This window comes from Ammospiza caudacuta, chromosome 34 (genome assembly GCF_027887145.1).
Source record: "Ammospiza caudacuta isolate bAmmCau1 chromosome 34, bAmmCau1.pri, whole genome shotgun sequence".
Taxonomy (NCBI): Eukaryota; Metazoa; Chordata; class Aves; order Passeriformes; family Passerellidae; genus Ammospiza; species Ammospiza caudacuta.
Window position 1 is genome coordinate 4,012,824 of NC_080626.1, and position 11,025 is coordinate 4,023,848.

The 11,025-nt window shown below is 52.7% G+C and overlaps 1 protein-coding gene across 1 annotated transcript; it reads left to right on the forward strand.

Moving 5' to 3' along the window:
• Positions 1-343: 343 nt before the first annotated feature.
• Positions 344-4,448, forward strand: LOC131570318 (uncharacterized). Its single transcript, XM_058822668.1, has 3 exons — positions 344-360; positions 1,242-1,367; positions 3,261-4,448. The coding sequence occupies exons 2-3, from the start codon at positions 1,249-1,251 to the stop codon at positions 4,015-4,017; spliced, it is 876 nt and encodes a 291-aa protein (XP_058678651.1). The 5' UTR covers positions 344-360; positions 1,242-1,248; the 3' UTR covers positions 4,018-4,448.
• The last annotated feature ends 6,577 nt before the right edge of the window (positions 4,449-11,025 follow it).

Genomic DNA, 11,025 nt, shown 5'->3' on the forward strand with positions numbered 1-11,025 from the left:
GTCCGTAACTTTGTATTTATTGTCTCATATTGTCCTAATTCAATTTGTCCAAATTATTCCTCTAACCGTATTACTATTTTAATTGCCATCAACCATTTCGTTACCATGAAACTTTTAAAATTTTAAAAAACGAGCCGTTGCCGTTTTTCGCGCCGGGTGGGAGGATCGGGAACCAAGGGGAGGAACTTTGGAAGAAGCTCAAAGTCTTGCGTCGTTTCTCGCAACCGGGGCGCTGATTTCACCGCCGGAGGAAACTTCCCAAAAAGGGGAAGGCGCCGCCCACGCTCGAGCAAAACCCGAGATCCCCTTCAGAACAGGACACAGCCCCGGCGCCGATCGGAACGAAACTCTCGGAACCAGGTATTTGGCATTGGGAAAAGTTGGTTTTTTAACGATAATTCTGTTTAAAGCTCTCCGCTAAAGCTCTGCAGACAGGCATTGCTTGAACTTTTTTGAGCGAGACTGGATTTTCCAGTTTATCGACTTATTATCTCGCTAGATGTAATTTTCTGTAGCATTGAGAGTTATTCTAGCCCAGCCTTAATACGCAGAGCATTGTTTTATCTTTTATTCTTTTATTTTTTTATTCTTTTAGTCATTTATCATTGTTTTATTCATTGTTCTATCGCTTTTGTTTCAACTTCCGACCACCCTTAAGGCTTCCGCTTAACTCCAGTCGCAGTTCTGCTCTTTTCTCTTTGCTGCTTTCTGCAGCTTTCCCAAAACCCTCTGATTTTAAGGATTCCCACACCCGCGCGCCCCCTCCCATAATTGGGGTCCCCAGTCAATATTTGGGGGCCCCTCTGCCCCAAAATCCGCGGGGAGGAGCACAAACCTCCCCCAAGCCCAAATTGTCCACGGCGCCTCCTCTTCCCCTTTTTTTGGCGTGGGGGGGAAACGTTGGGGTGCCCACCCCAGGCTATTTCTAGCTCAGATTATTCAATTTCTTCCCCTTTTCCTTTAAAAAAAAAAAAAAAAAATTGCGGTCGCCCCATCCCCCCCAAATTTGAGTCATCCCGTTATACAATGGGATGATTAACTGGTTTCGCAATTAAGGGATGATTACTATGGGAACGTGAAGAAAAGTTTATTTTATTGATGTGCAGGTCGGTTCTTGCGGTTTGCTGTTGGCTAAAGGTGGGCACAGACACTTTTTTTTTGCTTTTTCCTTATTTAATCCTTTTCTTACATTTTTGTTAAGGTTGAATAAATTTTTACTTTTTTTTTTTTTTTTTTTTAAGGAAGGAGATGTTTCTCTTCTTAGGAAGAAATCCCAGAGCTGAGAGGACGGCGAGAGAGCAGAAGCCAAAATCTCAGGAGTTCCAGATCTCCAACACGACCTGGGCCGCCACCCTGCAGTACCGCAGGTGGGGCCGGGGGACGTCAGAGGGACCCTCGGGGTGCGGGGATGGGGCAGCTCTGGGTGGGATCTTCATGGTGGAATGGGATCATCTCCAGGGTTGGGATCATCTCCAAGGGTTGGGATCATCTTCAGGGGTTGGAATCATCTTCAGGGCTTGGGATCATCTCCAGGGCTTGGGATCATCTCCAGGGCTTGGGATCATCTCCAGGCTCTGGGATCATCTCCAGGGGTTGGGATCATCTCCAGGGGTTGGGATCATCTCCAGGGCTTGGGATCATCTCCAGGCTCTGGGATCATCTCCAGGGGTTGGGATCATCTCCAGGGGTTGGGATCATCTCCAGGCTCTGGGATCATCTCCATGGTTGGGATCATCTCCATGGTTTGGAATCATCTCCAGGGCTTGGGATCATCTCCAGGGCTTGGGATCATCTCCAGACTTGGAATCATCTCCAGGGGTTGGGATCATCTCCAGGGGTTGGGATCATCTCCAGGGGTTGGGATCATCTCCAGGCTCTGGGATCATCTCCAGGGTTGGGATCATCTCCATGGTTTGGAATCATCTCCAGGGGTTGGGATCATCTCCAGGGCTTGGGATCATCTCCAGACTTGGAATCATCTCCAGGGGTTGGGATCATCTCCAGGGCTTGGGATCATCTCCATGGTTTGGAATCATCTTCAGGGCTTGGGATCAGCTCCAGGGCTTGGGATCATCTCCAGGGCTTGGGATCATCTCCAGGGGTTGGGATCATCTCCATGTTTGGAATCATTTTCAGGCCTTGGGATCATCTCCAGAGCTTGGGATCATCTCCAGGGCTTGGGATCATCTCCATGGTTTGGAATCATTTTCAGGGCTTGGTATCATCTCCAGGGTTGGTATCATCTCCAGGGTTGGGATCATCTCCAGGGGTTGGGATCATCTCCATGGTTTGGAATCATTTTCAGGGCTTGGGATCATCTCCAGGGTTGGGATCATCTCCATGGTTTGGAATAATTTTCAGGCCTTGGGATCATCTCCAGGAGTTGGGATCATCTCCAGACTTGGAATCATCTTCAGGGGTTGGAATCATCTCCAGGGGTTGGGAACATCTCCAGAGGTTGGAATAATCCCTAGGACTTGGGATCATCGCCATGGTTTGGAATAATTTTCAGGCCTTGGGATCATCTCCGGGGCTTGGGATCATCTCCAGGAGTTGGGATCACCTCCATGGTTTGGAATGATTTTCAGGGCTTGGTATCATCTCCAGGGGTTGGGATCATCTCCAGGCTCTGGGATCATCTCCAGGGTTGGGATCATCTCCAGGATTGGGATCATCTCCAGGGTTGGGATCATCTCCATGGTTGGGATCATCTCCAGGGGTTGGGATCATCTCCATGGTTGGGATCATCTCCATGGTTGGGATCATCTCCAGGGCTTGGGATCATCTCCAGGGGTTGGGATCATCTCCAGGCTCTGGGATCATCTCCAGGGTTGGGATCATCTCCAGGATTGGGATCATCTCCAGGGTTGGGATCATCTCCAGGGTTGGGATCATCTCCAGGGGTTGGGATCATCTCCAGGGTTGGGATCATCTCCAGGGGTTGGGATCATCTCCAGGGGTTGGGATCATCTCCAGGCTCTGGGATCATCTCCAGGCTTTGGGATCATCTCCATGGTTGGGATCATCTCCAGGGGTTGGGATCATCTCCATGGTTGGGATCATCTCCAGGCTTTGGGATCATCTCCAGGGGTTGGGATCATCTCCAGGCTCTGGGATCATCTCCAGGCTCTGGGATCATCTCCAGGCTTGGGATCATCTCCAGGGCTTGGGATCACCTCCCAGCACTCCCAGGACCTCCTGGTGCCCCCACCCCACCCCACCCCACCCCACGCTGACCCCAGCCCTCCTTCCCCCGCCAGGTTTTATGAGCCACCCCACCGGCTCCCCCAGCCCGACCCGGGGCTGCGCTCCGGCTTCTCCGACTCCCGCCGGATTTTCCGCCACCCCGAACCCCCGCAAGCCGAGCGCCCCGTGGTCCCCGAGGCCGCCTCCTTCACCTCCTTCACCTCCTTCACCTCCTTCACCTCCTTCACCTCCTTCACCTCCTTCACCTTGGCCATCTTCTTCTCCTGGAGGGGCCCAAGAATGCTGGGCCTGGAGCTGTCCCACAGCAAGGCTCACCTGCGGGGCGTGGATGGAGCCTCCTCTCCCGTGAGCTGGATGCCGAACCCGCCCGGCCCCGGCGGAGCCAGCGCCGCGGGCTGGGAGCTGTACGGCCAGGAGTCCATCTGGGAGCTGGGTTATCGCTGGGCTGGCTTATCAGGTGTCGGTTTATCAGGAGGTTGCTTTATCAGGGGCTCGTTTACCAAATGGGCGGTTTATCCCAGGCCTGGATTGTCAGGGACTGGATTATCAGGACATTGGTTTAGCAAGCTTATCGGCAGCTCGTTTATCAAAGGTCTGTCTTATCAAGGGTTGGCTTATCAAAGATTTGGCTTATCAGGGACCTGCTTTATCAAAGGACTAGCTTGTCAGGAGCTGGCTTATAAGGAGATGGCTTATCAAGGCCTGGTTTATCAAAGCATTGGCTTATTAAGGGGCTGGCTTATCAGAAGTCTGGCTTATCAAGATGTAATAAATAACTATATAATAATTAATAATAATAATGATAAATAAATCATTATTATTAATTATTATAAATTAAATAAGTAATAAAACTTTTTACTAAATTGATAAAATTAAAACAGTAAACAATCTTGATACATTAATTAACAAATAATAAATAATAATTGGTTTATTAAATAAATAATGAATAAAATGTTTTATAAAATTGATAAAATTAAAACAGTCAACAATATTGTTGATACAGTAATTAGTATATGGAAATAATAGGGTCAGGCGCTCGGAAAATCTTGCGATGTTACGTAAAGCAGTAGAATTCCTCTCCCCCTAACTCCTAGTGATAAGGGATCACCCAAGAATGCAGTCCCCCCTAACATTAGTAACTTTCTACTCCTTACTAACCAATTACAGTAAAGTAAGACCCCCTGACGTAGAGAAAAACTTTCCCGGTATAAAACCCGACGAGACGGGACAATAAAGCTCTTGAACCGTCCACCATACCGGTGTCCGCGTGTGTTCTTGGCCCGGGTGACCCTGGGGAGTTTGGGTCGCCTCGCCTTGCACCAGGAGTGGTGCCGGGAGCCGGGATCGAACCCGCGCCCGGGGATCGGGGATCGCCTGGCCAGGGGACGGCGGCTGTAGCGGCGGGTCCGATTCCAGCGGAGGGGACGCCCCCGAATCATGGAAGCGACAGCAAAGGTCGTAAGTGAAGCGTGCACACGATGGGGAATTGATTGTAAGCCTAAAGACACGACTCTCGCATTGTCGAGATTGATTAAGCTGGGGGCTATCGAGAGCCCCGGGGATGTTTTACACACGGAGGTGTGGGATAATTGTACGAAAACCCTGGCCGAGGATACCATGTGTTCAGGCTCGGGGAAAGCCCCGAAATCGTGGGGCAGAGTCATGCGGGCTCTGCAGAAAGCTCGAGAAGAGCAAGAAACCGGGAAAGCTGCCAGAAGCTGTTTAATAGCCACTCCGCAGTTGGGGGTGGGGGCAGCGACACAGGCCACCCCGGAAAGTGATCAGATTGCAGATGGGGATGTGCAGGGGCTAGGCGCGTCCCACCTCCCCCCGAGCCCCAGCCCAGAACCCCCGGGAGACCCCCCAATTCCCCTGTGGAGTGCACCAGATCCCAGTCCCCCCTCGGAGCCCCTCGACAAAACCGCGGCCCCTCTACCCGTCCCCCCCCCGCCGATCGCCGGCCCGACGCAGGAGGCAGAGCGACGGGCGCAGTGTTTTTGCGGGGGGCTGGCGGAGGAGGCGCGGGAAGCGGCGGGATGGTCAGAAACTGCCCGGATCGATAAAATCTCTCCGCCGCCGTATGGGCTCGAAGATGGCGGCCGGCCGCGTGGTCGGGGCGGAAGAGAAGGGGGGGGGAAAAGGGCGGAAATGGAGTCAGCCCGCTTAACAACGCATGCGCGGGAGAGCGGGGCGGGGGGGCGGTCCCCGCGGCGGAGGGTGAGACCAATCAGAGCGCTCTATTCAAATTACGCCCGTATAAGGCAAGGACCTCCCCCAGCAGGGGGCGGGGAGACCCCAGGGGGAGGGAACGGCCCGCCCCCCGCAGGAGGGGGCGGGGTCGGAGCCCGAGCAAAAGGCAGAGCAGCCCGGAAGTGCTCGGCCATTCCACTTCCGACTCCGACTCAGGCTCGAGCGGGGACGAGTCCGAGAGGGAGTTGGGGAGCTCCGGTTTGGATACTAGCCTTAACAGAGGGAGAGCAACAGCATATAAGGTCTCTAGTCGCAGCGTTCCCGCATGGGTGAAGGGGTCATCGGAGAAAGACCGGACCCCGCTTACAGACTGGCGAAAAATAATGATAGCCTGCGCCGAGTACACCCCTTCAGCCAAGCTAGTGTCCCCTGTCCGTGTGAGGGGGGCAGGCGAAAACCAAAGAAGGACCTATTCTCCAGTGAATCCAAAAGAGGTACAGGCGATTATTAAAGCGATTGCAGACAAGGGAATTAATTCTGCCATGGTTAACACACTCATAGACGGCGTTTTAGGGGGGGATGACATGCTTCCCTTTGACATCAAACAAACGTGTAGGATGATATTTGATGGTGCAGGGATGATTGCTTTTGAACAAGAATGGGAGGACAATTGCCTCAAACAGCTAGCCTCGATAACAGGGGCAGACCACCCACTGCACGGCTCCAGCATACAGAGGCTAATGGGCACAGACCCCACTATGATCACCCCCCAGCTACAGGCTGAGGGCTTGCGGGCCCACGAGGTCATGACAACAACCCGTGCTGCCCGAGAAGCCATCCGTGACGCTTCCAAAGTGGTAGCTAAACCGTCGCCGTGGTCTTCCATAAAGCAGGGTGAGAGTGAGAGCTTCACTCAGTTTGTGGACAAACTTCAGGCCGCATTAGACTCCTCTGCGTTACCCTCAGAGGCGAAGGGTCCCGTGCTGGCAGAGTGCCTACGCCAGCAATGCAACTCAGCCACCAAGGACATTTTAAGATCACTGCCGCCGGGGTCCAACATAGCTGCCATGATCAGACACGTTGCAAAGGAGGAACGCCTTGCTCCCATCCAAGCAGCAGTCCACACTGCAATAACCAGTGTGATGGCGTGCCTTGAGTGTGGCCATGCAGGCCACGTGGCAGCAAACTGCCCCCAGCCAAGGCGCCCATCAGCAGCTGCTCCACCACGAGAAGGAGAACTCAGGGGACCGTGCTGGGCGTGTGGGAAGAAGGGGCATTTAGCTGAGGAATGCAGATCCAGGCTCCGGGGAAACGGGGGAGGGAGGGGGCGGCCGGGCCGTGTTCAGCCCCCTCCCACCTGGAATGTGCAGCGGCCCAGCTACAGCAGCCCCCAGTGGGGCAGGGGGCCCTCATACCCCATGCCCCCACAGGAGGCAGTCAATTTTACATCCCCACCTACAACGCAGTGCCAGAACTGCACACCACTGTGGTAGCTAGGGAAGAGGTGACGCGATGTGACGGAAAGGCAGGACCCTCTGTTTCCCGTAGATAAGACCCCCAGGTACTCATAGGTAAGAAACTAACAATAGGAATGTGGCCCCGCTAACAATAAGAATGCTGTCCCACTGAAGTCAGCAACTTTCTATCCCTTACCCAGCACTTTTCCACTCCTTACCCAGCACTATTCCATTCTCTACTAACTACAGATAAGAAAGACAAACCCCTTTTGACGTAGAGACCCCCAAGACTATAAGACCCCAGAAGAAGAAGTAATAAACGCTGTAAGGTTTTCTGTGCTGTTTAGGTGGCCTGGAAAGGCCCAGAGATGGCCTTGAAGAGCCCGGCGCTTCAAAGGACAAGGAGAGACTTCTGATCTTGACTCGGTCTTGGTGTTTATTAATTGTTTATCTAAAAGATTTTCTTTCAGCCCGACAGAGGTCTGCACAGCAAGTCAGCCATGGGCACACTGCTCAAGCCCCCGGGGCGGTCACTTATCTTTATACCCAAAGTTACGTGTACAATATTTATCATTTCTCCCCAATACCTTCTACCCTTATTAACCGGTGCACTTCTAGTAATAACCAATCCCAAAGTGCCACCACCACCACAGAAGATGGAGGCCAAGAAGAAGAAGAAGAAGAACAGGACACGCCCCAATTCCTCCATCTTACTTCTTTAGACCCCCCTGTACCAAAATCCTAAACCCTGTGTTTTACACTTTAACTAACTTATCCCTTCACCATTCACCCAGTGAATTCCTCCCAGTCCTCATACAGGTCTCATCTCCTGTGTAGGATCAAAATCCTGCCACCAGACACTTCTGGCAGCATTCCAGGACTCCCGAGCCCCCCAAGGGTGGTCTCGGCCTCTCTGCACCTCCATCCTGAGGTGCTGAGATCCCACAAAACGCCTTTTGACCGTCCACCACGTTGGTGTCAGCGTGTGTCATTGGCCCGAACGGCCCTGGAGAGAGGGCTGTCGAGCTGTACCTCAGAACCAGGTCGCCTGCCTTGGTATAGAAGGCAACGCTTCCAGATCGGCAGCGACAAAGCGGACGCCGCAGCGTCTGGACGTTGCAGGAAGCCCTGAAAAAGGCCCAGATCGAGGAGCAGAGAAAGGCAGAGCTGGAGGATGAGAGGGACCGCGGGAGAGACGTGGAGGAGGAGCTGCAGCAGGGGAAGCAGAAGCTGCCGCAGCGAGCGACGAGGATGAAGCTGGAGGAGGAGGAGGAAGATGTGCGGGAACTGAACGCGCCGTTCCTCAGTGCCAAGTGCGACATGATGATCTGGGACAAGCAAGTCCTGGAGAAGCAGATGATCCTCGAGGAACTGGCGGAGGAAGAGAAGCGCCTGAACAAGATGATGGAAATGGAGAAAAGGGCATGGAGGTCCAGGAGGAGCTGGAGCGCCAGAGGAAGCAGGAGCTGATGAGAGCCCGGCAGGGCATTGTGAAACAGATGGAGCAGAATGTAGAGGAGCGGGCATTGAGGGCTGAGGAGCTGCGCCAGGAGGGCCAGAGGCAGCCGGAGCGACTGAAGCAGATGGAAAAGGGAGGATCGGAAGGCCTGGGAGCAGAAACAGGAGCAGGGGGCCCACAGGTGGTAATTGGAAACGAGCTAGGCGAATGGGAACGGGGCTGGAGGCTGATGCTCGCGGGGAGAGGGTACGCAGCTGTCTAAAGGGACGGCAAATTAGGTGGTGTCCACTTAAGGCAATTAAGCCGGACCTCCATAGCGAGCAGAATGAGACTGATGAGAGTTGTGAGTTTCTGTTTACAGGACCTGCTCGTGGGGCATCCTCGTGACGCGTACATCCCCGTTCCAGAGGAAAGCGACAGACCACCAAGCCGCCAGGCAGCGCCCGAGAGACCCGCACGGGTGAGACCCAAGCACCAAGGGTGTTTCTGTGTGATTTTGCTGTTGGGGCTTGTTGCCAGAGGGCAAGCCGGCCCAGACCACAACCCCCATCGGCCCTTCAGGTGGGTCACGCGACACCTTAGTAGTGACAAGGTGCTCAGAGAAATCACCACTCCAAACACCCCATCCTTCGTGCTCCGCATCACCGACCTGTTTCCAGGACGGCCAAAGGTAGACCCCCATTCCCCACACTCCACACATGTCCTTTCAGGTAGACCATTTAGCCGAGTCAGATTTAGACCCAATCCTTCGTATGTTAGAAGCTACCTTCCTATCCCTGAACGAATCCAACCCTTACCTAACCGAATCCTGCTGGCTTTGTTACGATGTCGAACCTCCCTTTTACGAAGGAGTCGCTCTGAACACTCCCTTCAGTTACCCCACAGCAGATGCACCCAACCAATGTAGATGGGACACCCCTCGCAAAGGAATCACCCTGAGTCAAGTCACAGGCCGGGGCAGATGCTTTGGCAATGCAACCCTAGCTGGGCGGAAAGGCAACGTCTGCACCGAAGTTGTCAAACCCAACGGGACAAACAATAAGTGGGCAGTCCCATCCGCACCTCGGATGTGGGTTTGCCAGCGATCCGGAGTGAGTCCCTGTGTGTTCCTTGCCAAATTCAGTGACTCTAACGACTTCTGTGTCCAAGTTCTGATTGTTCCTAGGGCCCTGTGCCGCGCAGATGAAGAAGTGTATCGCCATTTCGAGGAACCCAGCCGGCTCCACAAAAGAGAAATAATAACAGGTGTAGCTGTCGCGATGCTGCTGGGCCTGGGAGCAGCCGGAACGGCCACAGGAGTCTCAGCCTTGGCGACACAGCACCAAGGACTGTCACAGCTGCAGGAAACAATTGACGAGGACCTGCAGAGGATCGAGAAACCCATCTCCCTTTTAGAGAAGTCAGTCTCCTCACTCTCAGAAGTGGTCTTGCAGAACCGGCGAGGTCTGGACCTCCTGTTCATGCAGCAAGGGGGCCTGTGTGCCGCCTCGAAGGAGGAGTGCTGCTTCTATGCAGACCACACGGGAGTCATGAGAGACTCCATGGCAGAACTCCGGAACAGACTGGCTCAGAGACAGAAAGACAGAGAAGCCCAGCAGGGTTGGTTCGAGTCCTGGTTCAATCGATCACCATGGCTAACCACCCTAATTTCTACCCTAACAGGTCCATTGGCGATGCTACTTTTAGCTGTCACCTTCGCACCATGCCTGCTGAACAAGCTGGTCTTGTTCATTCAGACCCACCTAGAACGGGCCAACATCCTGTTCATGGGCCGGCAGGAACTGCTGTGAATTCGACCAGGGAACACTGCCAGTCACAAGATTTTCTACCCAGGTTCACCAAACCCCTTTCCTTGTCGACAACCCCATGCCTCAGCCCAGTACCTATGTGTATGACTAAATTGTTCATTTGTGAAAAAGTGGGGGGAGATGTAGTAGATAGGGTCAGGCGCTCGGAAAATCTCGCCATGTCACGGAAAGCAGCAGAGTTCCTCTCCTCCTAACTCCTAGTGATAAGGGATCACCCAAGAATGTAGTCCCCCCTAACATTAGTAACTTTCTACTCCTTACTAACCAATTACAGTAAGGTAAGACCCCCTGACGCAGGGAAAAAACTTTCCCGGTATAAAACCCGACGAGACGGGACAATAAAGCTCTTGAACCGTCCACCATACTGGTGTCTGCGTGTGTTCTTGGCCCGAGTGACCCTGGGGAGTTTGGGTCGCCGTGCCGTCTCCTCAGAACCAGGTCGCCTCGCCTTGCATCAGAAGGCGGCAATAATAAATAAAATGTTTTATAAAACTGATAAAATTAAAACAGTCAACAATATTGTTGATACAGTAATTAATATATGGAAATAATAAGTAATTAATACATGGAAATAATAAAACAGTTTAAAATTTGAAATGTTGTCGCAGACATTTCTTCACAGAAATCTTCTCTTTCAGATTTCTGCGTCTTCGGGAGGCCAGAGGCCCCCGAAGAGAAGGTAAACAATTATTATCAGCTGCTAGAGAATGCAACAAGAACACCTTGATTAGCTCATTTTCTATGTTTATAATTAAGAGCCAATCACCAGTTCAAGCCAGGGGACTGAATCCTTGGCCACAACTTTGTTGTGGGTTCTTTTCTATCTCAGCTTAGCTAGCTGCTCTGCAAACCTCTCTCTATATTCTCTTTAGTATAACTATAATGTATTATATCATATTAATAA

Coding starts and splice junctions, on each gene's coding strand:
- LOC131570318 (XM_058822668.1), top strand. CDS start 1,249: ATGTTTCTCTTCTTAGGAAGAAATCCCAGAGCTGAGAGGACGGCGAGA. Junction 1,368..3,260: donor GCCACCCTGCAGTACCGCAG/GTGGGGCCGGGG, acceptor TTCCCCCGCCAG/GTTTTATGAGCCACCCCACC.